At 56.6% G+C, this 26878-nt stretch overlaps 2 protein-coding genes and 2 long non-coding RNA genes across 4 annotated transcripts; 3 read left to right on the top strand and 1 right to left on the bottom strand.

The window, feature by feature from the left end:
- Positions 1–114: 114 nt before the first annotated feature.
- On the top strand, positions 115–6516 carry LOC136994459 (uncharacterized). The gene is made up of 2 exons (XR_010886525.1): positions 115–1600; positions 2193–6516. It is a non-coding gene; the product is annotated as an uncharacterized lncRNA (long non-coding RNA).
- Positions 6517–9977: 3461 nt separating this feature from the next.
- On the top strand, positions 9978–20571 carry LOC106493811 (histone H2A.V). Its single transcript, XM_013953933.2, has 5 exons — positions 9978–10087; positions 16941–17018; positions 17983–18096; positions 18988–19117; positions 20225–20571. Exons 1-5 carry the CDS (start codon positions 10085–10087, stop codon positions 20284–20286), a joined length of 387 nt encoding a protein of 128 aa, XP_013809387.1. The 5' UTR covers positions 9978–10084; the 3' UTR covers positions 20287–20571.
- On the top strand, positions 10497–15394 carry LOC106493812 (uncharacterized). The gene is made up of 2 exons (XR_001294200.2): positions 10497–13806; positions 14325–15394. It is a non-coding gene; the product is annotated as an uncharacterized lncRNA (long non-coding RNA).
- A 663-nt stretch (positions 20572–21234) lies between the features above and the next one.
- On the bottom strand, positions 21235–23805 carry POLM (DNA polymerase mu). Its single transcript, XM_067312470.1, has 11 exons — positions 23538–23805; positions 23246–23450; positions 23001–23093; positions 22730–22900; positions 22548–22619; positions 22338–22458; positions 22124–22256; positions 21936–22038; positions 21643–21855; positions 21464–21547; positions 21235–21371 (listed from the first exon to the last, which is right to left on the bottom strand). The coding sequence occupies exons 1-11, from the start codon at positions 23768–23770 to the stop codon at positions 21285–21287; spliced, it is 1515 nt and encodes a 504-aa protein (XP_067168571.1). The 5' UTR covers positions 23771–23805; the 3' UTR covers positions 21235–21284.
- Between the last annotated feature and the right edge of the window lie 3073 nt (positions 23806–26878).

Below are 26878 nucleotides of genomic sequence, written 5' to 3'. Positions count from 1 at the left end.
GGGAACCCGGGCCGCATACCATCGTCCCCCGGCGCCGGGGCACCCAGCCGCCTTGGATCTTCCCCTACGCCTGCTTCAGCCCAAGGACTCTTTGGTTTTTTGGAGGGGGGGAGGGGGGCGGGGAGGGGGGGGGCCTCCCGGATCCTCTCTCCTCTCCCACCCCCGAAACCCCTCTGTCCGTGTCGACATCGTGCCCCCAGCACCATCGAAAACCAGCATCCCGGCGTCCACGAGCGCGCCGAGCTCGACGAGAAGGGAGCGAGGCCGCCGCGGCTTCCCAGCTCCGCGGGTGCAGGTCGTGACGGGGAAAGAGCCGTGACATGTAGAGATCATCGATCATGGACTTAGCCGGGCAGAAGACGGGCATTTAAAAACAGGGCCGGTGCGGGGTGGGGAGGGGGGAGAGAGAGAGAGAGGGAGAAAAAGAGATTGAGACCGGGAGCTTTCAGAAGCGTGATTTCGGGGGGGGGGGGGGGCCGTATCTGGACCAACGTCCATTGTCTCTTCTTTTTTTCCTTTGCAGAAATGTTTGTTTTCTGGGATGCAAACTGCTAAACTCCAGGCGTCTGAACTGGAACCCATAACTGAACTAGTTAAAAGCTGGCAGGTTTCTGAAGATTTAAAGAACACTTTTCTTGTTTTGATTTTTTTTTTTTCCTCCCTTTTCCTTTTAACATGGGGGTTGCAAAGAGAGGTAGGTTCAAGAAAAAGCAGGCATAAAGCACAAGGAAAGCTCGATGGATTGGCTGCTGCTCACTAAAGATCTTCCCCCTTCTCTCCAAATAAGGTGGTCTCGAAAGAGCACTGGCTTTAGTAGTTGGAAGGAAGGCGAGCCAGTTTTCCCCCTGGCTCCGGTGGGCGACCGCAATCCAGCCCCCGGTCGCTGGGTCGCTCAAACTAGCTATTTCTTAAAGCTGTCGCTCGGTTGGGAAAGAGCAAAAAAAAAAAAAAAAAAAAGGAAAAGAAAAGAAACGCGGCTGCAAGTCTTTAGTCTGGGCAAAGGAACGACCGGCACCGAGCGAGACGCGAGCAAAACTGGAGGCTTCGGTGGGGGAAATCCGCGTGGACGCGTCGGTCTTGACTCAAAACCACCAAGAACCTCAGGTGCAGAAATCCATCGGTCCGTCTTTGACGAGAATTTTTAGCAAAACGAACTCTGATCCGTTTCCTCAAGTACCTCACATCGTGTTAACAGCGGAGTTGGCAAGGGCTGGCTTGTTAGCGCGACACACAACCTGTGGGAGCTTCGGGCCCATCGCGGTGAAGGCGCCGACGCGAAAACGATGAGCTCTGTGACTATAACGATACCCTGGCAGCGGGTATTTTAATTTTTCATTTCTCTGTTTTTAAAACCACCTCCAAGGTTCACCAGAGACTGGCTACTGCCAATTCGTCCAGCTGTTCCAGAATAAAGTTGGGGTCTTTTCAGCGATCACCTCTTCTATTATTAAATGGATTTTCACTCTCAAATGGTCTTTTTTTTTAGCTAATTGGGTCAGTCCTACCCCTGCAGAAAGGTATATTTTTTTTTAGCCACGTTTATCGTATACTAGTAACTTTGAACTGAATGGGGAGCCCGCTGTTCATTCCAAAGTTTCAGGTATTACTTGTGTGACATCTTCTAGAGTCTCTAGGACTATTTTTGGTTTTCTCTTTTTTCTTTTTGGAAACTGTGCATGCCTGCCCTTTGATTTGAGCTGCCTTGTTAATTTATTATCGCATACCCTTCTTTTGGTATTCCTCTCTCTACGCTATCTGTTCGGTTCGTATTTATTGGAAAACGAGGAGCAGACGAAAGCGACTCTTCTCACGCGGTTGTGGCGCTCTCTGGGAGGGGGATTAGCTCCATCCCGTACCCAAAATCCAGCAACGTTACCGGGAACGTTACCCGTGTGTGTCCGTCTGTCAGCCGCGAATGTGTATCGCTGCCCTTCTCGAAAAACGAATCCTGTCCTCCCATTGTCCGTAGGTCTTTTTAAAGGATTTTTAAAAGAACTTCTTTTTTTTCGTTTTTCCTGTTTTTATTCTTCTCCGTCGCAAAGAACTCGGTTTCCTAAATCATACGGGAGCAATAGTATTTCTTGATGTTTGAACTACATCCATACACTTGTACTGTATTTTGTACTGTAAGGCAGCTGTTTCCAGTAATGTCCTGCTGTATTTACCTATGTATTTTGTTCACCCGCGTTCAGTTCTTTGCCGCGGAGAACGAATTGCCACCCGGTTTCGGCGGACGGAAGTCGCCCTTTAGCGCCGTAAGACAGCTCCGTCCCGCGGATTAGAGCTCGGAGGCGGCGAGGAGGATTTGAGGCCGCCGGCGGACGAGGCTGGAACTCCGTTCCTTGCGAGCAACGTCGCGCGCGGACCAGCATCTCGTTTCCTTGCTTCAGTGGTGACTGACTTTCTGTTGCTCAGCTGCTGCGAGCCGATTTGGTTCTTGCAAAGACGCAGGCGGTACCTCTCCTTTTGAAGAGGATTATATATATATACGTATATATATATATATATTCTTTTTTCTTTTTTTTTTTCTTTTTTTTTTGGGCTGAATTGCAGTAACTAGCCTTACCTTTCTACTCTGTGGTAGCAACGGGGTCTTCGCGGGCCTCAGCCAGTGGCTAAGCTGTCGTTAGCTGCCTAGGAAATCCGTGGAAGAGGAAAGAGGCAAATATCACACACGCCAAAAAAAAAAAAAATACATATATATCTCTCCCACTGCCGCACATGGCGTTCGCTTTGGCAAACAGAAACCTTTCTTCTGTAGGCGTCAGGCCAGACAAGTGATGTATCTATGTACAGAAACCTTCCGCAGCTCCATTTGACCTTCCAGCAAACAGGTGATAAGAACAGAGCGCATCGGGGAAGAAAAATCTCGCAGCAAAAAAAAAAAAAAAAAAAAAAAAAAAAAAAAAAAAGAGCTTTTTAACCTGCCGGCGGCCAGCGAGAGCAATAAGAGCGATTCTGAAAGGTGGGTGGACAAGCCACGGGCGCAAGTGAGGACTGAGGTGGTTTTTGAAAGGGGGGAGATGTTGTTTTCTTCTTTTTTTTTTTCTCGGTTTATTCTGCAGCGGGTCTTTGACCCGCTTTCCTGCTCTGGACGATGGGTTCGATCGCAGCGGGGGCCGGTTTGACGTTTGGGTTCGCTGCCGGAGGAGACGCCTCCGTTCCGGAGACGGGAGGCGATGGGGGAATCGGGGCGAGGAGGAAGGGAGAAGGGATATCGCCTCGCTGCCGTTTCCACCAGGAGATGGGAGGTTTTTTACCCCCCTCCTGTACGCTTCTAACACCGTTTAAAGGTGCAGGGAGGATCGTGCAAAATATTTATTGGCTTGTGCTTAAAGTGGGATGATTTTTATTACACAAATCCCTTCCTCCCCACCCCCAGCTGCACGAGCCGCCCTGGCTCCCGAAGCCGTGCTGCCCACGCCGCGTTCCTGCCTGGATCTGGCTCGTCTGGATGGACCGGGCCGCTCACGCAGTCGGAGCAGCCTCATTCCCGAAAACGTCTCCCTTCGGCAGGCTGGGAACGCGTAACCTGCCGGTCCGGATAGGCACGTGGGCTGGCGAGGACGGCTCGCTTCGGTGCGTTGCGATGGGGCTGAGCCACGGTGGAGAAGAGCCGGTCCTGTCCTTGACGTGGCTTTGGGTGGAGAAGGCAGCGAGGTGGTCGCGAGCGGCAGGTTGGATGGTTTTGTTGTTCCTTCATATATATATATATATATATATGTATATGTATATACACATATATATGTGTGTGTGTGTATATATATAATTGGTTTTTTGGTTTGGATTCTGTAGAAAATGGGCAAAACTCTTTTCAGAAGGGGGGGAAATCCCAAATTCTTGGAGCTTCCAGATTTCTGTTGCCCCAGAAAGGACAGTTGGAGAGTGTAACTCTATCCAAGCATCTGCTGTACAAAAGGAAATGTAAATCTTGTATAGCGCCCCAAAAACCTAATGTAAATACCTGAGACATCTGGGCCAAAAAGCCCAGAGATGGGCCCCTTGTCGGAGCCCGGAGGTGGCCGTCCGCTCCCAGAACTGCGGCGAGACCCCCGCGGGAGCTGCCGCGGTTGTGCAGCGGGTTTCGTTCTGCCATGACCCGCAGCTCCTTGAAAGTCGGAGTCAAAATTGCTTCAACTTCCCCGCTCCCCTTTCCCCAAAGAAGAAGAAGAAAAAAAAAAAAAGGACCGATTATCCTGTCTCGTTTTCAGTCGTTCAGGGTAACAGGCGCAAGAGGTTGGTTACAATAATCCCCTCATATTGAGTGGTCCATCGCTGACTGCACACTTTGGCTGTGGTGATCGCGGAGGATGACTTGCTCAGACGGGACCTTTCCCTAAGCGAGGGTGCGGGGCAGCGCCTGCGCCCTAAGCGATTCCGAAGTGACTAAATTTGCAAGCGACTTTGCTCTTGAGAGAGTGGCGGTTTCTCTTGTTGGCGGGGGGGGGGAAAAGAAAACACAAAAAAAAAAAATCGCCGGCACGCGATCCACGTGCCAGCTTCTCTTTTAAAAAAAAAACAAAAAAAAGGAAAAAAAAAGAAAAAGAACCGTGAGCGAGTGATGACGGTACTTTAGCTGATGCACAAGCGATCTCTCAGCAGATATTCGCCGAAGGAGCGCCGCCTCGACTCCCGCCACGGAGCTGGGGGACGCTGTCAAGCGGTTTCCCTTCGGAAAAGCAGCCCGTTTCCGCGGCCGGTTCGAGGGAGCCCTTGGCGGGAAGGGGGACGCGGAGGTTTCAAACCGGAGCGGCGCGGCTTTGCGCGCACCGTGGCTACAAGAGGTCTCGCGGGGGAACAAAAAACCAGGCTCGGTGTCTTGGTGAAGGACGCTCGGAGAAACATTCTTTGTAGGTTGAGGCTCTGCTGGTGAAAACTGGCGCGCGGGCGGTCTTCCTCCTCTTCCTCCCGGAGCCGGATGCTCGGATAACTCGGTAGGGGGAACGTCAAGCCACCGTCAGGCGGTGCGGTGTGTGCGCGCCAAGCAGAGAGCTAGCGTTTTGTGCGTCCGTGTAAGTTCCCCTGCCCTTCCCTGCTTTCCTTCACAGCGCATGCCGGACCTGCCCGATTCCAGGTCCTCTTAGTTGTACGTAGAAAGCCCCCGCGACGTCCCGTTCTGCTTCGGATCTGCTGGTGGTGGTGAGAACGGTGCTCGGAAAGGTGCACGTCGGAAAGCATCCGGCCCCAAGGGGCCATGTTTGGCGGCTGCTTAAACGGGAGGGAGCGAAAGCCCCGGGAAATCTTGGATCTAGCGCGCTTTGAGCTGAGCCGGGAAAGGAAGCTACTAGTGAAGAGGGTGACACGTGTGTTGGCTTCTAGACGTGGTGGTGGCGACCATTGGGCTTGTAGCACGTGAAATCCCGGAGCCCCTAGGATGGCTTCTCTTTGCTTCGTTAGTCCCGTGGTTTGTGTCTGCTCCCGCTGCCGAGCTCTCCTTGTGCGCAGGGGGAGGAAATCCCGGGCTCGCGCGCCCAGGGACGCGAGGTTTGGGCTTGCGTCGGCGGTGCCTAGCTGCTTGGCGTGGCGTCGATGACGAGATCGCAGCTTCGAGGCCTTAAAAGCACGTGTTAAAGGCGGGCGAGAACCCGCTGCGATTTTATGGCCTCGGAACAGCGATGGGGAGACAAGCTCCCCTTGCGTCAGAGCGAGGCCACCGAAATGGGGCCGGAGAGAGAGCGAGAGCCGGGTCCGTCCTGCCTGGCGGCGAGACGGCAAAGGGGGACGCACCCGTGCTCCGGAAGCGCTGCTTTGTTGCCTTAACTCTCGCGATCGGTAGCCAAGGAGGCTGCGTGGGCGAGGCGCGCAAGACGGACGCGGTGCGGGCGGCTCCGAGAGCTGGGAGCTGGCGGCGAGCCCTCGGGGCAGGAGTAAGCGCGGAGTTGCGGCACGGAGCAGAAAGGAGGCCGCTGGGCGCCCGCCCGCGTGTCCTCGTACCGCGAAGCAGGAAAACGGCGGCGCTGGGTGCGAGGCAAGCAGGCGGGAGAGTCACGTCCTCTTCCGAAAGCTAGAGGCAGAGGGAGACGCCGAGTCCGTGGGCGCCGCAGGGCTGCGACTGGCTTCCGCAATATCTGCTGAGAGACCAAAACGTTCACCCCGAAGTACCTTGACGAAAGAAGAAAGTTTTATTCCTCTTATTTTTTTAATGAAAGAAAAAAAAAATAAAGCAAACCATGCACTTTACGCGGCCCAGCGCGGGGCTGCCAGCGCCCGGAGGGGCCCCGTCCCCCCTCTCCCCGGCGAGCGAGCGACCCACGGCAGCGGGGCCGATTCTCATTCCCTTCCTCTGGCGGCCGGCGGGGCGGCTTCGGGAGATGCCGGGGAGCGGCCGGCTGTTGCCGAAGGCAGGTCCTGGATTTACCACTAGCAAAGATGACGCCCGACGTGACGAACTCCTCATGCTAGCGAGCACTCCTTACCGTAGCAGATTTTTGCAAAATGGAGTTTTACAGTCTATATTTAAAGAATTGTATGTTTGTAACAAATAAAAAGTATGCGGAAAAGTGAATGAAAAACCCACCCGGCCCCCGGTCTCGCTCATTTGACTGCTGCGGGGGGCGGGGGGGGCCTGGGAAGCGGGCAGAGCTGAGCTGGGGCGCTCCGTGACACCCCAATCTCTCCTATGGGTTGGGTCACGGTCCCTGGGGGTCACCGGTGCCACCGTGTTGCTAATGGACGGGGGGGGCTGGCCCCGGGAGCGCCCGCTGCCATCCGTGCAGAGCCACAGGGCGCTGTCGCCTGTCACCTCGGGACCCCCCAGCTCCCACTGTGCATGGGGGTGCGTGGGGGGGTGCGTAAGGAATCGGTACCCCCGCGTACATTCACGTGGGCACGGGATTGGCACAGGATTGGCACGGCACACATGCGTGTGACCAGTGCCGGGGCATGTGCAGGGAACAGCAGCGTGTTCGCGTGTTCTCCCGCGTGCGTAGCCACACGTGTTCTTCCGTGGGTGGCTGCTGCTGCGCACCCGTGCGTGCACACGCGTGTGCCCGCGTGAGCTCCGTGCTGGCGCGCCCGTAGATGAGCCCAGCGTACGCGCGGCGCGTACGGCGGGGGCTCGGCGCCCCAGCCGGGAAGGAGGGAGGGAGGCCCCGGGTGGCGCGGGCCCACGGCGGGCCCGCGGGCCGTGACGCAGGCGCCGCAGCCTGCGCTGCATTTAGCTCTGCGGCTCCCTGCGGGCACGGGCTCATCTGAGGACACGGGCGGCAGCCGTGTGCGCATGAGCTGCCTCTCGCTCGCGCGCGCGCGCGTGCCCACACCGGCTCGGCTCGGCCCCGCGCGCCGCGGCCCCGCGGCAGCTGCCTTCCCCGAGGCGCTGCAGGCAGCCCGGCACCCCCCACCTGCCCAGACTCCCATCTCCACGAGCCCCCCCGGGCGCCAGAGCCCTTCGCCCTCGATGACTTTGTGCTTCGGGCTCCGCTAGGAGCAGCCGGCGGTATCTCCAGGGACCGCGTCTCGCACGTCCCCCGGATGCCGGCGGACGCAGCCCCCGCTGCCAGCTGCTCCGTCCCCCAGCCAGAGCCGGGACAGCCGTGGCGGGGGGGGGGGAGCCAGCCCCACGCTGAGCCTCGGGGACAGCTGTGGGGGCCCCGGGCACAGCAGGCGCCTGCGGCAGTTGCTACACCCGGGGCAGGTGCAGACAACGGGGGCCGCAGCTCCGGTAGCAGTAGGGGGGACCGGGAACAACTGCGAGGAGGGGGGGGCTCGGCGCTGCCAGCCCCTCGGCAGCGGTGGGGCCACCCTGGCACCGCCGAGCCCCCCCTAGCGGCTGCGGGTGCTCCCCAAACCGTGCCCGGTGTTGGTGGGAAACTGAGGCACGAAGAGTGGCCGGGAGCCCTGCTGACCTGGGCTTGTCCCCACAGTGCCGTGGCCAAGGGAGGGCGATGGCGGCTCAGCGCCTCAGCTCCATCCACGTCGCCGCGGGACCTGCCCTCCTCCTCCTCCTCCTCCCACAACCAGCCTGGCACTCTCTTACCTCCTCCAGCTTCTCCTCCCTTGGCGGCATCCGTCCCGCGTGTCCCTGCGCAAAGTCCCGAAGGGCGGAAACCTGGAGGGCAGCCTCGGCCATCAGGGAAACACCAGCAGCAGGTCAGCTGCTTTTTCGGGAGGGCTCGGACACCGTCGTTGCTAAAGCCCGGTGGAGCTCAGGCTGTTGCACGTGTCGTCTCACACGTGGATCCCAACTCATGTCCAAAATGTGCCAGACGTGCCCAGTTTAAGCCTGAAAACGTGCCTGGATAAAAGATCCCTGGAAAGACATGGAAGGCGAGCTCTTCTCCGGACCCCCAAGTGCCACCCAGCAGCATCCTGGAAGCGTCTCTCACCAGAAAGCTGCTTCGAAGTCTCCTCTCCCATGAGAACTAGGGGTAGAGTAAGGTGTTTTTCACTGATGGTTGCTTTCTCCTTTTCTTTTTCCCTTGGGAAACGAATGCTCGGTTGTGGGCATCCTGCTTCAGAGACTCATCCACGCGAGGGCCTTCGTTAAGCTCCCAAAGCAGCTCCATTTATTTATCAAATCTTGCCCTCTAAAAATCCAAGGTTTCTCTTATAAATAAGACCGCTTTGATGCTCTCGTCACTTAAACTGAATTTGGTTTGATGATCAGATCCTGAGGAACGGCTCATTATGAGGAATCGGAGGTTATTTTCTATGAACAGCTCATCTGTAACACTGTCAGTCCTTATCAAACCCAAATTGCCAGTGACAGTTTGGACAAATCTTTTGTTTTTGACTTTCCGCAGTATTCGATCCCTGCCAACATTAGCGACTTTTGGGTTTGAACCTCGAGGTGAGAAGCTGCCTCTCAACATCACTCTGTGCTGGTAGCACTTGTTAAAATCTATTTCTGGGGGCCACTGAGCTTTGGGGAACATTTCAGACTCAAACTCAACCCAGTCTAGTCCATTTTACAACCTTTCCCCAATGAGGTTTTGCCCTAATCAAATTCTATTTCATCCCTGTTGCCCCTTCTTCCAGTCTCTCACACTTCTAATGTGCAGGCTAGTACCATCCTCTATTTTCATATTGTGTGAAAAACACAAAATAATTGAGGACGGCACCCTGCCAAGCCACAAGGCCTTTTTTTTTTTTTTTTTTTGGCATCACCTGGAATGAATTCCCGCTCGTGAGCTCGTTTTGGTGCTGCCAGTTCCATAATTCGAGGCGTCAGATGCCACCTCGAGGCAAGGGAACCCCTGCACGTGTCGCCGCGCACCCCGGGGGTGGCGATGCCCTGGCTTGCTCGGCGAGGCCGGGCCGGAGCATCCGCACCCATCCCGCATAACGTCTTTCTAGGTTGCTTCTCCTCACTCAGGCCGCACCTCGAAGCTTTCCAAGTCGCTGCGGGGGGGTCACAGCGTGGTGCAGGCTTGGAGGGAGCCTCACACAGCTGCTGCTCCCTCACCCCGAGCAGGAAGGTGGGAAGATCCGGCCTCTTCTTGAAGAAGGCGGCAGAGAAGGAGGAGGAGAAGGGAAGAGATCGGGGTCTGCAAGGCCCCTGAGAGAAGGGACTTGGGCAGCCCTGCCCCTGGCGGTGGCGACAGAGGCGGCAGCCGCCTTCTTCCCCCCCCCCGCCCCGGCTCCCCTCAGGGCCGCCACCGCCGCCTCCGGCCCCCCTCCCTCCCTCTCCCCCGCTTCGCGCAAACAAACAAGCGGAGGGGGGCGGGGGGAGAGAATGGGCGGGAAAGCCTTCTCTCCTCGCGTTGGCTCCTCTGGCTGTCAGTCCGAGTAGCCCCGCCTCCCTCGGCGAGCTCTGCTCTTTCTATTGGCCAGCGGTCGCGTCACCCCGCTGCACCGCCCACCAGCGCAGGCGCGCTTGGGCGCGCCTCCCCCGCCCTCACCCCTGCGTGCCGTGTGCAAAGGAAAAACAGCCGTTAAACGGGCCGCGGGGCGGGGCCAGCTAAGGGGCAAGAAGTGGCACGGGGATTGGCCGGAGCGGGACGTTCAAACTAGTATGGGGCGCGCTGATTGGCTCGGGGCCGCCGCGGCAGGCCAGGCTCCCTCCTCGCGCTCGGGCGGGTTATTGTCTGGCGGCTCCTGAGGCGGCTCCAGCGCGGACTCGGACCGGAGTTCAGGCGGCGACACCATGGTGAGGAGCGGGGGCCGCGGCCCGGCTCGGCCCGGCTCCTCCTGGCGGAAAGGCTCCGGGCTGCCTGCGCGGCGTCGGTACCGGAGCCGGTGGCAGCGCGGGCTGAGGCCGGGCACAGCGGCGGGAGGGGCCCCGCGCCCGCGGGGCCGCCCTGGGAGCTCCGGTCCGCGGCGGGAGGGCCCTCCCGGGGCGCCTGGCCGCAGGCCCAGGAGTGACAGGGGCTCCCGGGTGTGTGTGGGGGGAGCTGGAGCCGCTTCCGCCGCTGTCAGCGGCCAACCGTGGCCGGCACCGGCGGGCGGAGGTGCCTCGCCGCAGCCCCGGGGGCCCGGCGCTGCCGCTGCTCCAGTCGGCGTGGCGCGGCGGGAGCGGCCGGGGCCTCAGCGGGAGCCAGGCGGCTCCTGCGCTGGGTTCTGTCACTGATCCGTGACCTTGGGCACGGCGCCTCCGCCTCCCTTACCGAGGGGGGCTCCGCCGAGAGCCTCCCTTCGGAAGAGGAGCCTAGGAAGTGCGCTGAAGCCCGCTTCAACCCCCCCTCCCTGCCCCTTCCTTCCCCGGGGGTGCCAGCGAGCTGCCGGGGTTGTGTAACAGAAACCTCTTGCCGACTTTATCGTGTCGCTTTGTGCGAGGCCCTTCCAGATATATTTGGAAGAGCATATGTGGCAGTTCCCAAAAGGCCGCCCGCCACATCGATCAGCCTGGCAGGAGGCGAGCGGGAGAGCTTGCGGCTCACTTGTGTGGGCTCACTTGTGTGCGTAGCGCTGTCAAAGCTTTCACGAGCGGCCTGGAAGATTACTGGCTAAGGGCAACTTCCTTTATCTGGTCGGTTAAGGTTTTGGAGGGAAACCGCCTCTTTACAGTTATTTTCCATGCTTATGTATTTTTAAAGATTATATAGTAAAGACCAGACAGTCAGGCACGTAAAATGCATCAAATGAGAAGCGAGTACCCTGAAGTAAGTACGTCAAGTGGCCGAACAGCCTTTCTAAGGTAGTCCCTGCCCCCGAGGAATATTTGGTTTCCGCTGTTTAATTTCTAGCTGACAGCTCCTCTTTGCGCTGCTGCTGTGTTTTAGCTTTCAGCACAGCTCAGCGCTGGCTTTTCAAAGCAGCTGATTCTGTGAGAATCTGGAGGAGTGAGCAGAGGGGTGGGAAGAGAAGACTTGAGTTTTAATCTTCTCTGGTGACTCTGCTGCATGTTTGTTTGGCCTGGCATCTAAAACTTGTGAAAACCATTGCAGCTTTTGCTGCTGTCAATACCTGCTGTTTGTTTACTAACCTTGGAAGAGTGCTTTCAAGTAATGTTTGTCCAGGGTGCTGCCAGTTTTTGGCTGGTTCACCCCCAGATCTGGAGATGGGATGCCTAGAAGCTTGCACCTGGATTTTATAGACATTTATTAAAGTCAAAATGTATCCAAGGAATACCACTTTCTGTCATGAGATCAGCATGCCTTTCCCCCCCCCCCCCCCTTTCTGTGGACAGTTGCAGGGAGCTAGCTGCGGTCTATAATTTAGGCTCAATTGCTTGGGATGGATATAAGGAGTTTCCAAAGTCGGAGATAAGGGCCCTGATCGCTAAGGGTTAAAGTGGAAGTGCGCTGTGAGATTATGCAACTGTGATCTTGCTGTGGAAAACTTGTGCTCAAGGATATCTTGTAACTTCTGGCAATAGATAACAAATTGCTTTTTCAAGTAGCTTTTTTGTTTCCAAAGGACTAAAGTTACTTACCTGCTGTGAAAGAGTAACATTTTAAATCCAATGTGGCTTAAATGTAGGAATGCCTTCTAAGAACAGCTTATTGCGGTGTAAACAAAGATAGCTTCTGGGGCGATTCTGCTGAACAGGATATGTTATTCAATGTCAATGGATCATGGTGTCATAGAAGCACTATAATTAAACATCACAGACTTCACCGATGGTACTGCAAAATGAAGCTGAGAATAGAAGCTAAAACTTCTGCTTCTTAAAAAAAAAAAAAAAAAATTGTGGGTGTGTATCTCTGTTCAGATCCTCTTGCAGTAAATGGGGGGAAAAAATATCCTCTTGACTCGGAATTAATGCAAGTCTTGCAGAAGATCGTGCAGGTAGGAGTTACTTAGGAGCCAAGACAGCACTTAGCGTTTGAGAAATGTTTTCCAGCAAGCAACTTCTTGGACAGAAAGGAACAACACATTGTGTTCCTGCCTCGGCTGGGACACCAGCACCACTCAGCAAACATTTTGGAGCCACTCTCAAAGCATAGTGTTCGATGCCTTGGGCAAGAGATCTTTAAGTTGTTACAATAAACTGCATTGAATGCTCGAGGACAAGGTTTTTCTAAATTAGAAAGGCTCGAACTCTTCTGAAGAGGAAAATAATATTGATGGTCTTTAATTCCACTGCATAAACTAGACTTCTGATAATAAATTGCTCTTTTTAAGAGAGCTAGGCTGTGTTCCCAGGCTTCGCTCCTGGGCTGAGATTATTAGAGCAGCTCTCTTGGCTACAGCCTTTCTATAAAACACTTCCCCTATAGGAAAGAAAATGCCAGTATACGGAAATGTTGATCATTAATACGTTTTGGCTATAAAAATGGTTAACTAGGACTAGAAGGCATACCTTCAACAGCACAACTTCCTTTGATAGGGAATTCTTAACAACTGTTTTTACTCAAGTGAAGGGACTTGAACAAAAAAATTAATACACAGTAAATGTTCTTATTTGGGATTTCTTTGCTACTCTAGATTAGTGCTGTTCCCCAGGTGGCATTCAGAATTGGTAGTGGTGGGAAATTTCAGGCTATTGGACTTTTTCCTCTTTTTAGTCAAATATAATATAAAGAATAAGCAGGCAGGAAGCTGCCAGCTAGAAAACTTAATGGAAAAGTAGGGAAGTTCACAGCTGGCTAAAAAAAGCTCTCAGTGTGAAGCTCCACTGTTTTTTTGTTTGTTTGTTTGTTTTTTCCCTGGAGCAACCTTACCAAGAAAGAGAAGAGCATCCCAGAATACCCCTTTCTAATTTTTGCACTGAATGCTGAAGTTTTGCCGGGTGGCATTTTCTACTTGTAAAAGTAACTGACGTTCCTGCTCCGTAGGATAAGAACAAGTTCGCTACAGTGAAGGGAGCGTCGAGTCTGTGCCTTAAAAATGCTTTTGAAAGTGTCTCCCTTAACTACCTAGGTGCGAGTAATCTAACGGTTGCCCTCTTTGTGAACAAAACAGAACCGACTGCTTCTAAAGGAAGTCCTGTTTTGGTGTCTGCTGCCAAAAAGATGCGTGCGTTTACCAGATGCCAACTGCCCCGCAGTGAGAAAAGCTGATTTTTCGCAGGCTCGGGTTGCCACGACCGTGTTTGTGTACGGAGGTGTGGTTGCTGGCCTGCCCGGAAGCGCACCTGTGCTGGCACGGCGCGGAGCGCTGGCGTCTACGCTATTGCTCCTTGCCGCAGGAAGCTGGCCCGGCTCTTCCGTCGAGGACCTCGCCCAGCACTTCTCTGCTTGTATTACTGTGCTTTTTTCAAATCAAATGCTTTCTCATTGCAACTTCTGTTCGTTTGGGTTTTTTTGTTGTTTTTTGTTTTTTTTTCCCCCCCCAGCGTTTGAGCTTAAACCGTACTGATGCTCCAGACTCGACATAAATACGTTGTATTAATATCCAACTAGCCGTGCACAGGCATGGAGATCTTCACGTCCTGTACAATGAGGCCTCTCCCGGGTTAAGCTAGTATCCTATTTTAAGGACCAGGTTAATATGCTCAATTAGTGTTACCTTCGTCTCCTGGGGATCTCTGAATGCTGTGGTTCCTTTTAAAGGACCGGGAAGGGATGGTCTGATTAGAATAGGTGGCTGGTTTCAATTTTCAGCTCTGTCACAGCGGGCTTTAATTCCACCCTTATTAGAAGGGGATGATGATTATCCAGGGGTGTTAGGATTGTGGCCTTGCTACCTAGTGTAAAAATGGGGATTACAAGTAACCAGCGTGTTTCAGGAGTCCGACTATCCCCGTTTCCTTTGCAGAAGCTGTATGGGAGACTTCTCGACCAATCGCCAGTTGGGTGACTTAATTCTAGACTTATAGCTGCCTCCGTTTCTGTGCTGTTTCTTAAATGGACTAGAGTTCGGTTTGATAACGATAATTTAGAGTAGCCTGGGCAGAGGCACGGCTGTTAAACGTTATCCCCATCTTTGAGAGACTTCCCTTTGTGTTTGGTGGAAAATTTTGTCCTGTCTTTATCTCTTCTTTTTTTTTTTTTATCTCTCAGTAACCTTGGAGAAATAGCCTAACAGACTGATGCAGAGGATGCCCTGAGCCCCCCTTGACATACTAAATGCAGAAAAGGAATATTCTCTTGATCTTCGCTTCAGGCTTCAGATGCGGCTTGTCTGCCCTGAGGTGGGAGAGGGCCGGCAGAAATTTTAGGCCAAATGCAATCCTTTCCATTGGAGGTTACGGGCTTTCTGAACGCCCTAGGTTTGGATCAGGTGTTAGTTAGGACTGCTGGTGTAACATTCTTGGTTAGACACTGCTTTCTTTAGCTATGAGTGGACTTCAATTTCTTTTAATATCACTTGAATCCACTGATTTCTTTGAGGTGGCCGAGAGCCTCATAAACCTGGGCTCCTGTGCAGTTCTTCCTCATTTCTCGGCTGCTTTCGAAGTTGCGTGTTTCAGGGCTTTGAGGGAAGTTTACTACAGACAAATAGTGGCAATTTTAACATACATGTGTTAAAATCTTCATGATGAAGTGATGACTGCCCTAATCATTGCAGCGACTTCAGCCACCTGTTGTAACACTGCAACATGACTTTTGTTAAAACCACGATGTTAGGGGCTCTCTGATGTTTTGCTGCTCCGGTGCAGGAAGGGAATTGCCCTTGAAACCTGTAGTCCCAAATAGCAAATTCATATGTTCAGAAATAGCATCTTGAAATACTATCTGTGTCAATGTATGCCTTCAGCTGGAACAGAGGAAATTAGTCTCAAATGAAACTATTCTCACAACTGCTTTTGCACACACCTGGTTTTCTGTGCATTTTTTTCCCCCCTCTGTTTGGCATCTTCTGGAAAATAATGGAAACGACAGGAACTGTAAAACTTCCAATCACATGTTAAAGGAAACTCCTCTTAAAGCAGCATGACTTGAAAAGTGCACTTCTGCATGGACCCCTCGAACTTGCTAAAACACTCGATACAATGTACTGAAAGTTATTACAGTGGAGAAACTAGTAACATGGAGCTCTTTCAGCTTGGTTATTTACTTGCGCTCAGGAGCCACCAATGAAGCCTGCTTGAACAGAAGGGAAAAATAAAATAGATGCTGTGCAAAATGGAGTATGTTGGTGTATTCTCTTTTTTTTTGAGTGTGTGTGTGATGTCTGTCCCACGTTGTCTTGGGAATCCAAGTTCACTTTCCATGACTAGCTCTGTGGTGTGTTTCACTGAAATGTATTTCTACACTGGTGTGAAACTGATAAATATGAGCTGTAGACTGGAAATGCTGTGCCCGCTTCTTAAATATGCGATGTTACAGCTCTGTTTAGAGTAGAAGAATACAGTGGCTTCTTTTGGCAAGCAGAAAAACACTTTCCTGTTGAATAATTTAGTCTTGACAGCAGTTCCTGTCCGATGATGGTGTGAGAAGCAGCACGAGTTTAGTGCTTCCTGTGAAGAGGGGGAAGGATTTATGCTGAACCAATTAGCTACCCAAACTACAGCATTAAACTATTACTGAGAAATAAAACTGCTTCAGGAGAAACTGAGGAGAGCAGGACAAAATCAGTTCAGGTAGATCCACACAGCGTCAGGCATCGAACTCTCTGGAGATTGGGCCCGGCACTGCGTCAAGCTCTGTTGTGATCAGTCGGGCAACGGAAAGCGGTTTGCAGACGGATTAGCTCCCTGGATGATGAGCACATCAACACTCGCGTTTTGTCACTTCTCTTCCCGGTTGTCAAGCTGCCGTGATACACGAGGTGTGGAGCTCTCGAATTCAGAGGCTGCCTTACGAAAAAGAAGAGGTAGGCCGCACTGCGTTGTCAGACGAGACAGCCTCTCCCCTGCCCCACCAACGGGCACCAACCCGTACTTTTGGCTGTGCTGCGCCACAGCCTGCGGTTTCCCTTCCATTTCTCTTCCAGTCTGCTGGCTTATCGGCGATCAAATGCAGCAGGTTTTGCGCCAGGATGAAAGACGTCAGTGGTTTGGCTCTGCGCTTCTGGGAGCCGCTGGAGAACCGAGATGGTTCAATCTGATCAATTAGCTTGTGTCAACTGTAAATTAGATGAGTTAATTGACAAAGAGGCATGGTGGGAAACGAGGAGAACTGCTTGTGGTGCTGCTAAACAGGTCGGCGTGTCGCAAGTCGATACAGCTGCTTACGGCTGCCTGGCCTGGGTGAAGGAAACGGTGTGGCTGTGTTCTCGTGCCTGTGCAACTGCAGGCTGAGTGACAGTGGCTTCAAAGAGCCCTGGGCGTGTGTGTGTAGGTACCTTCCTGCTGTTAGCGTGAACCAGGTTGGACTTCAGCTTGTTGCTATATTAAATACACCCACAACATTAAAGCTGGAGTACAGTTCAGCGGCCGCACCCTTACTCTCACCCTCCTGTATCGTAACACAAAGAACTCTCGCGTTCAGGTTGTTTGCGGCAAAGCATATTTGAGAGTCTGGAAAGTTTTAAGTCCCCATAAAGGAGTGCCATATAGTTCGACTCTTAATAAAACCTTCAAACCTTTTTGGGATAAACTTTCTGAATTGAAGCAGAAGAGATCGCTGTTTACCCATGGTTTGTAGCGCAGCTGTGCAGCAGTTCTTATTGCCTACAGGCCCATTTGGAGGGGGCTGTATTAATGCAAGTATTTATCTTTTTTTTTTTTTTAGGCTGGTGGTAAAGCTGGAAAGGACAGTGGAAAGGCCAAGGCGAAGGCAGTTTCTCGCTCACAGAGAGCTGGACTGCAGGTAATGCGGTACAAAGTCATTTGTCTGTGTTAATCTGTTCTCGTGGTAAAATGTTAATGGCTTGGGTAAAACTTCCAGTTCTGAGAGGCAGGTTACTGTAAATTCGTTTGGTGAAAACTTCTGGTTTTATTATAATGATAATGAAGACTGCTGAAGTTGTGATTCTTTTTGTCTTTTATTGTTACTTGGATCTTCTTCCAGTGCTCCTGTGATTATGGCAAGGTAATGAAAACTGTACAGCTTACAGGGTAGGGGAGACATTCAATGAGTACAGTGCTGTGTGCGGATGCATTTGCTCCCAACTGTTCCGTGTTACTCAGGAAGGATTCATGCCTGTGTCCGATGTCTCTTATACGCCTTAAAAGGCTTAATTTGGATATTCAGATTATTGTAAAATTCCACGGTAAATCTGTGTGGAAGATCTGCGCTTTTTCCAATGCGTTTTGTGTCTCCCTAGACTTGACTTAATGCTTGTTCTTGTTAAAGTTTATGGTACCTTTGGTATTGGAACTTTGTGTTCTTGAGGGGAAACCTGCAAACAGTAAACTCGCTGGGTGTAAACTTATTATGCTGGGCGTAAGTTACTCTGCTGGCCAAAAGCAACAGCGTACAGTGTAATCTTGCCTTTACTCCCACAAATATATTTATAGAAGTATATAGCTTTTAACAGAGGGCGAGCTAAGTACTTTGATACTTGCCTGACGAGCGTGTAAAGACTATGACACTTTTAATCTTAAACTAAACTACTCCACAGTGATGTGTCTGTTGAAGAATATCTAAATGCAAGACTCGCTAACCCTATTGAAACCAAGCTTGCATTTGAGTTATTGTGAGGGTTAATCCAGTTTAATACATCAGTAAGTGCTCGCGCTGTCTGCGTTTTGCCCCAGATTCCAGGCGTTAAACGCTGAGCAAGAAGTCAGTGCCTCGCTGTTAACCTCAATCTTGATTGCTTTTACTTCAGTTCCCAGTGGGCCGTATCCACAGACACTTGAAGACTCGCACTACGAGCCATGGGCGAGTGGGTGCTACTGCAGCGGTGTACAGTGCTGCGATTCTTGAGTATCTCACTGCCGAGGTAGGTCCCGGAGGCGAATGTCAGTGTCACGTTGCGCAGAACGCAGCGGGAGTTGGTCTCTGGCGACAGGGAGGCGGCCTTTATTTGCGCGCTTCCTGCTTGTCTGCAGAGATTAACGTTGCCTGGTGTAAAAATTGTTTGCGCCGCTAGGCAGAGCAAAGCTGCCAGTGTGGGGAAGTGCCATTAGCTGCTACCCCGGCTTTAAATCCACAAGAAAACGCGTTGTAGTCCCAGGTGCTTTAGACAGCTGCCCAAAAAGAGCAAGGAAAAGTTGAACGCGAGTCTTGGAGCTGTTGATGTCCAGCTGCGCTGCTGAGGGCTTTCAAAGTGACTCCGTATCCTGTTTGGCCTCAATTTAAAAGATATAGAGCCATTCCCCAGCATATGGTCCTTGTGACGCCGCTTCGCCTACTGGCTTTTCTTTTTCTTTTTCTTTCTTTCAGCTGATTAAGCTGGGTACAATCCAGATCAATGTTTTGTGAAGTTGATTTAACTATTGGAAAGTCTGTTTAGATTTTGATTTTTTTTTAATAAAAAAAGAAAGAAAAAGAAAAAAGGCTTCAAGGGAAAAGTTCTCGAATACACATCTCATGTGCAGAAGTGATGCAAATTGAAAAAAATGAGTCTGGTTTCCTACTCTCATGCGTGGTGACAGGACGCTGTGTGCCTGGTAAACTCGTTATCAACCGGGAGAGGACAGGAAGAGTCATCTGAAATTTATTGACGTCTTTTTCAAAACGAGATACTCTGAGTATACCGGGCTGCCTGGAACAGACTTTGAAACAGTGAGGTCTGCTTGTGCTTATTGACGATTTCTGCGTTCCAGCTGGCTAAATTGAGTTTGCTTTGAGGCCTGAAGGCTTACGGAGTGTCCTCCTAATTACTTGCCAGGTACTGGAGTTGGCAGGCAACGCTTCAAAGGATCTCAAAGTAAAGCGTATCACTCCCCGTCACTTGCAACTTGCTATTCGTGGGGACGAAGAGTTGGACTCCCTTATTAAAGCTACCATTGCTGGTGGAGGTATGTATGGTCCAGCCGCTCAATTCGACGGCTAGCTCGCAGCTGAGGCTCTGCCGGACTCTGGGGAGAGGCAATAAGTTAACTTCGTTTTGGTGGTGCCAGGCTGGAGTCCGCCCTAGTGCGTTGTGCTGACGAGTTGATTAAAAAACACAGACTTGGCAACGGTTGTGGTACCCGGCAGTCTCATGGGAAGCAGGACTGGGTGGGCTGTGGGTTTCCTCTGCTGCTTTTCCTCATGGTACGCGCTCTTGTATATTCTGTCCGAGCTTTCCCAGGTAGAAATAGTGTTTGTGTGTGTTGAGTTTGCCATAACCGGGACATCTGGTCCGGTGTGGGCACGGCAAACGTAACTGGGATGTTTGACATCTCAGAGCAAGATCCTCGCGTTGCATCCTGCTGATTCCCGAGGGAACCAGCCGTGCTGGAGAGCCTCATCTCACCCTTCAAATTGCATCTTCTGGAGCAGACTCGCTGTGAGAATTGGCCTCAATGTATGAACCTAAAGTCCTGCCTAAAATGCCTGTGTCCTTCTTAGCAAAGGGTAAATTGCCTCCCCCTCTAGGATAATCAAATTTATGACGGAATAGCGTAGCCTAGGGAGAGACAGACACCTAAAACCCCCTGCAGCGTTCCGCACCGAGCGCATCGTGATATACGTGGCGGTTGTGAGTGGGATGGCTCGTGTTTGGCACTGCACCCTTGCCTCCTCGCTTCCCAAAGCGGAGGTTTTACCGAGACGAGTGAAATACAGGAACGTACCTGAGCAACAGTGATAAATGCCAACCACTTTAATCACGCTTGTCTCGTTCTGCGCTCTTGCCTTGGTGTAAGCTGTCAGCTTGCCGCTTCGGTGGATCTGGTTGAAGTGACGAGGAGCTATTCAGTGGGAGGAAATCAGCTCGAGTTGGAGTTATATACGCGTTAGTGCCGGATTATAGGATAGCAGGAGACCTCAAATAGGGAGAAAGAATTGCTTAGAGCTCTTCAAAAAGTGTGGCAGAGCATCGAGAACTGCCCGGCTGCTAATATATGCGATGAATAAACCTTTTTTTTTTGAGCTTGGCTTGATGGAAATCTTCCCGTTCTAACACGTTGTTCTCTCTGCAGGTGTAATCCCTCACATCCATAAGTCTCTGATTGGAAAGAAGGGACAGCAAAAAACTGCATAGAGAGGAGTTTTAACCAACCCTCTTTCTCCCTGTCATTGTACTGTAACTGGGACAGAAGAAATATGGGGATATGTGGAATTTTTTAAGAAATAGTCAAATGGAAGAGCATAGACAATTGACTGTAGACATGAGAAAACATTTGTATGTTCTTTTAGATTCAAAGTCGGACAAAAAAGTACCTTTGTCACGTGGCAGCAATTTGTGTGTTGATTGGCTAGGTTTCTCCCGTGTGTTTTATACAAAAATGGAACGGATAAAAAAAAAACCAACACATTTTTTACAAAACTTGTGCTTGTGGTCATGAAATGATTGCTGGGATTGGGGGGGGGACTTGCAGGCAGAGCTCGCCCGCGGGGTGCACCTTGGTTTCACGGGGGGCTCTGTGGCCCAGCAAAAACATTACTGGGGTGCCGCAAATGTGAGCCGTTTTAATGGGATGTGGCACTGCAGGCTCGGTTGCCCTCGTCTAAGGAAACGGGCCGTCACACTCGGCGGCGGTGGTAGCTCTGCGGGGGACAAGCTGCTGTCACGCGGACAAAACCGAGGAAACTCTCCGTCCTTGCCCGGCGATGGTTCTTGCCTTGACCTGCAGCAGCAGCAGCCCGGGCTGCTTTTCGGCCTCCTCTTGCCGTCCTGCCGCAAAAAGCACGACGGCCGTCGCCGGTAACGGTGGGGAGAGGGGTGCAGCCTTCCCGGGTGGGGGGCGCGGGGGGCACCGGCTCTTCTCCCTGAAGCTGGCAGGACTCGGCTGCGCCCGGCGCCTCGGAGAAGAACCGGCTTGACCTGAAGATAGCGAAGCGCCTCTGACCCGCTGGAGCGGAGCGGGGCCGAGCCAAAGGAGTGGCGGGAAGAGTGAGGTGTTGGGGAGCTTCTTCCCGGGTTCGTTAGGAGGCTTTTCCTCGCTTTTCCCCCTGCTTTGTGCCCACGCGAAGGATCGGGGCAGCCACATGCAAAACAGGCTGTGTTTATTCGGGGTGGGGGACACACGGGATGGGACGTCAGGCGTTTCTCTCGGTGGGTGCCACGTAGTCGAGCCCCAGGAGCTGGAAGATCTCCTCCTCCGTGGTGGCCGGCAGGAACATCTCCTGGGGAGGCAGCAGAGAGGTGCCAGGGTGTCCTGGGTGCTGGCATAGGGGCCCCCCACCCTCCCCACGGGGTGGCCCCCCCCGGTTCTCACCCGCTGCGGGTCGTAGAGGCCGTGGCTGCTGAGCGCCAGCCCCCGCTGGCGGCCGGCGAAGCGGCGGAGCTCGCGCTCGAAGTGCTGCGGAGAGGAGGCAACGCGCTGCCTTCAGCACGGGGACGGGGGCCGCCCGCTCGCCGAGTGGGTGCCCCCGCCTCGCTCCCTTGCGCACCCACCCGCGAGCCCGTCCAGCCGAGCAGGGCGAAGGCGAACTGGCTGCGCGGCGCCACCACCAAGTCCACGCGCGTGGCCCGCCAGGCGCCGGGGTCCCCCGCGCCGGGCAGCGCCAGGCGCGCGATGGCGAAGCAGCGCTCGAACTGGTCCATGCTGCTGCTGCTCGGCTCCTGCCCGAAGGTGTTGGGCTGCCTCTGCTGGTACAGGAGGAGCCCCTAAAGCAAGGAGGGGGGTGTCAGCTGTGCCCGCAGGGGGCCCAGGCGTCCGGGACCCTCGTTCGGCCCCCGCTGCCCACCTGCTGCTCCAGACTGGCGACAAGGGGCCCCAGCAGCGCCTGCTCTCTGCCCTCCTCGGGGTGGCTCAGGAGCAGATCCACATCGTGGCCCATCGGCTTCCCCCTGCGGGCACCCATGGGGTGGGTGGGCACCGGGCACCTGCCAGGCCCACCCAGCACCCCCCCCAATGTCCCCAGCACCCGGTTACCGCCGGAAGCCGCCAACCAGCGTCACGGTGGCGTCAGGCAGGATGCGCTGGGCCTCGGCCTGCACCAGCTCCCTGATGGCCTCTGCCTCGGCCAGCGTCACCGGTGTGGCCAGGTCCTCCCAGTACTGCAGCCCTGCGGGGGGGGGGGGGGACAGGGCGGCGTCAGCACCCATGGGGGGCACCCCAGGGTGCCCCCGTCCTGCCAGCACCTCACCTGCCTGCTGCTGCCGGCTGAGCCGGGGACCGGTGGCTCGCAGATCCGCCAGCGTCCGCAGCCCTTCCTGGTACCAGCTTGCGGCCGTCCGGGTGCCCACGCCGAAGATACCTGTAAAGAGCTGGGGGACGAGGTGGCACCGGTGCTGCTTGGGGGGGGACCCAGCACCCACCCGTTCCCCATGGTGCCCCCAATGCCACGTCCCGCTACCTGCATGGTCCGGTACCGCTCCGACCGGCGCACGGCCTCCACCTCCGCCGAGCTCCCGTCCTCCAGCACCTCCTGCCAGCGTGGGCCGTCAGCCACTGCCGCCGGGGCAGGATTCGGCCTCGCGGGGTGATGCCCGCAGCATCCCGGCCCCCTCTAGCCGTGCCCGGTGCCCCCCCTGGTACCTGGATGACCCTCCGGCAGTGCTTGCCGACACCGGGCAGCGCTGCCAGGTCCCGGAGGCTGCCGAGGCGCCGGGGCAGAGCCTTGAGTGCCGAGGCGGCCCGGGTGAAGGCCAGGCTGCGCGTCTCATCGCCGCTGAATGCCGCGTCACGTGCCAGCGTCTCCAGGGCCTCCTGCGCCAGCAGAACCCCGTCACCACCCCGGGGTGCCCCCTCGGCACCCCTGGGTGGGCAGGGAACGAAGGGACCCAGGCGTCCGGCAGGTGAAACGCACCGTCAGCATGGCGTTGTGGTGGGCGAGCGGGGTCCGGCGCTGGCACCCGTAGGCTGGCAGCACCGCGGGGTCGGGCTCCTTGCTTGGTGTCACCTGGGGGGGGGACGGTAGAGGGGACATGTCGTTACCTGCTGGGCACCCACGACCCGGGTACCCACTGCCTGGATGCCCCCCAACACCCCACCGGGCCCTCCACGTCGGTACCATTTTGGCACCCCCGGTGGCCGTGTCCCCCCCCCCCCGACCCCGCTCACCGGGAGCCGGTGTCGCGGCTCGATGTCCAGCGGCCGCCCGGCGTCGAGGCTCTCCAGGAGCCAGCTGAGGTCGAGCAGGGCCAGGCCGGTACTGGTCTCGGTTCGGTCACCGGGCGTGCTGCCCCGCCGCCGGGCCAGCCAGGCCAGCGCCTCGTCCGCCGAGCACTGCTCCGCCACCGCGTGTGTCACCGCCGCGCTACCGGGACCGGGGCCGCCGTCAGCGCCGCTACCCCAGCGGCAGCTCCGGCCCCCTGGAGCCGCGTCCTCCCCGCCCCGGTCCTACCTGCCGGGACCGTGGAGGCAGAAACCGGCGGCCCGTGCCCGTCCGGCCAGCAGCGCCCGCCGGCGGGCCCCGAGCCCCCGCTCCACCAGGCACAGCACCACGCCGGGGAAGCGGCCCGGCTCCGCCGCCTCCGGGAGCACCGGGCCCGCCGCGGCCGCCGTCCGCCGCCGTTTCACCGGCACCAGCGCCATGGCCGCGGCCGCGCGGGGACCGGGGCGGGGCCCGCCCGACATGCAAATGTAACCACGCCCATCATGCAAACGCACCCTCCCCGCCACCAATCCTCGCCCGCCGAGCCGCGCGGCCCCGCCCCCGACGCAGCGCGAGCGGCGGGAAGGGGCGGGGCGTGCTGGCGCGGACTCCGCCCCCCGCCTGCACGTGGTCGGCGCGCTCCGGCGGGTCCGGACCGGTAGCGGCGGACGGGGGGAACCGGGGGGGGGGCAGCGGGGGGGCCACGCCCGGGCCCGCCCCGGTCCGGTGCCGCGCTGGGCCCGCCCGGTGACCGGGACATGGAGCTCGATGTTCCCGGCTCCGCGGGGCTGGGGGGCATCCCGGTGTGCCGGGCCCTGCCGGCCCCACGGCAATGTCCCGGCTCGGCGCCGCCTCTTTGCTTGGCCCCAGCCGTGGGGACGGAGCTGCGGGGCTGGTGCCATGTGGGGAGGGGGCTGGTTGTGGGATGGGGGGGCCATGGGGTTGGTGCTGGCTGTGGGGCTGGGACCGTGGGATGGGTGCTGGCCACGCGGCTGTGGGGCTGGGAGCCCTGGGGTGGGTGCTGTCTATGGGGCTGGGAGCTATGGGGTAGGTGCTGGCTGTGGGGTTGGGACCATGCGGCGGGTGCCGGCCATGGGGCTGGGGACAACAACGAGTGGGGGCACCTACTTGTGCCCCGGATCCCCCACTGCCACCCCAGCAGCCCCACGGCCTGCCTGTGCCTGCCCCACGTGGCCCTGGGCACGTGGGTCCTGGGTGCTGTTCCCCCCAGCCATGTGGGTCCTGGGTGCCAGTCAGCCCTGGGTGCTCTCTCTCTGGGGTGTAGGGGTCCTGGGTGCTGATCCCCCCTGGTGTGTGGGTCCTGGGTGCCCCATTGGCCTTGAGTATGTGGGTCCCCAGTGTCTGTTGGTCCTGGATGTGTGGGTCCTGGGTGCTGGTCCCCGCAAGCGTATGGGTCCTGGGTGCCCATCTGTCCTGGGTGTATGGGTCCTGGGTGTTGGTCCCCCAAGCAGTGGCTCCTGGGTGCCTGTGAGACCTGGACTTGGGGGTCCTGGGGGTCCCATCGGTTCTGGGTGCATGAGTCCTGGGTGCCTGCCTGCCTTGGGTGCTGGTCCCCAAGGCGTGTGGGTGTCCACTGCCTCTCAGCCCTGGGTGCCCATGGGACCTGGGTCTGTGGGTCCTGGGTGCTGCTGCCCCCAGGCACAGGGGTCCTGGGTGCCCATGGGACTTGGGTCTGTGGGTTCTGGGTGCCCATGAGACCTGGATCTGTGGGTTCTGGGTGCTGTTGTCCCCAGACACGAGGGTCCTGGGTGCCTGAGGGACCTTGGTCTGTGGGTCCTGAGTGCTGTTGTCCCCGGGTTTGTGGGTCTTGGGTGCCCATGGGACCCAGGTCTGTGGGTCCTGAGTGCTGTTGTCCCCAGACATGTGGCTCCTGAGTGCCTGTGGGACCTGGGTCTGTGGGTCCTGGGTCCTTTGGTCCCCAGGCACAGGGGTCCTGGGTGCCTGTGGGACCTGGGTCTGTGGGTGCTGGGTGCCCATGAGATCTGGGTCTGTGGTCCTGGGTGCTGTTGTCCCCAGGCATGTGGCTCCTGGGTGCCCATGAGACCTGGGTCTGTGGGTTCCGGGTGCTGTTGCCCCATGGCGTTGGGGGTCCTGGGAACCTGTGGGACCCAGGTCTGTGGGTCCTGGGTGCTGTTGCCCCATGGCATGGGGGTCCTGGGTGCCCGTGTGCCTTGGGTGCCGGTCGCCTTAAGCTGGGCCCAAGCAGTGCTTTTGGGCGCAGGGGGGTGGACGCTGTTCCCCAGACACCTCCAGCCCCTCGCCGTGGGGAAACCGAGGCACGGGGGCCGCCTGCCCCGCCACGGCGCCCGCGGGCCGAGCGCCTCCGCCCGCCGCCACGTGTCCCGGCTCGCCTGGCGCGGGGGAAATCCCGAACCGCGGCACGCCCTGCCACCCTGGGCACTGCCTGCCCGCCCCCCCCCCCACCTCCGCCTCCGCCCGCCGGAGGGGAAAACCGGCGCCGGCGAGGCTGAATCGCCCATCCGGCGCCGGGCTCGCGCGGGCGATGGAGGCGGTTCCCCCAGCCGGTGGCAGCGGGCACCGTGCCACCCGGGGCCCTCCCGCGCCCGGCGCCACCCCACCGGCCCTCGGTTTCCCCCCAAGCCCCACGGGTAGACATGGGGGCGCAGGGCGGGCAAAAAAGATGCCCCCGGGGCAGAAATGTTGTGCAGAAGTTGCCCTGGGGAGCGGGCGATGCCGACTGTGGATGCCAGGAGCCCGTGTCCGGCCTCGCTCCGGCTCCTCCTCCGTGGGAGCCCCGGGGCGTGGGGCAGGTGGCGGTAGCGGGCCAAGGCTGCCCCAGCCCTCTGGGGAGGAGGAGGAGGAGGAGGAGGAGGAGGGGGAGGAGGAGGAGGGGAGCTGGGAAGGCTCCAGCACTGGCAAGACCAGAGGCCGGTTGCATCAGGCAGGTCCAGGGCAGGCGCCAAAGCGCCGGTGAACCTGGTCTCCGACCTGCCTCCCGCTCCCCATCCGGCGAGGCCTCGGCACGCATCTCCCACCTCCGCCACCGCGTCGCCGCCGTGGCCTTGGGCATGTCCCCTCGGCCGGGCCCCACGGCAGCAGTGTGTGTGGGGGGGAGGCCAGTGACGCACGCGGCGGGGGCCACCGTCCCCTGCTGCCGGCGGGACACGTGCGGCTGGCGCCCGCCTGGCAGGATGCGGTGCCCCGGCCTAATGCGATTTGGAACGCGCGTGGCGGGCTGTCGCCATGGAAGGGGCCCCGTTCCCCCGGTGCCAAGCAGCCGGCGGGATAATCCTCTTAGCGGTGGCGCCGGTGCCACTTGCGTGGCCCTGGGGGTGGCCGGACAACACCCCCGGCACACGCACTGAGCGGCTGCGTCATCCTGCGGGGAGCTTGGCAGCATGGCCCGCACATCCAGCCCGTGGCACTGGCTGTGGGAGGTGCCAGCCCACTCCTGCAGGAGGCCGGAGCCGGCTTTTTGGGCCCGTAACCTGCTTTTCCCGGCTTCTTCCCGCAGCCGCGACGCCTTTGCTCTCTGCTCCCCTTGGCTGAGGTGCGGTGGCCATTTGCAAGATGGCAGAGGGGAGCCGTTGGCAGGAGGCGGCGGGTGG

Source organism: Apteryx mantelli, chromosome 29 (genome assembly GCF_036417845.1).
Source record: "Apteryx mantelli isolate bAptMan1 chromosome 29, bAptMan1.hap1, whole genome shotgun sequence".
Classification (NCBI taxonomy): domain Eukaryota; kingdom Metazoa; phylum Chordata; class Aves; order Apterygiformes; family Apterygidae; genus Apteryx; species Apteryx mantelli.
The sequence above is the reverse complement of the archived record's forward strand: the minus strand, read 5'-3'. Positions and strand labels throughout refer to the sequence as shown.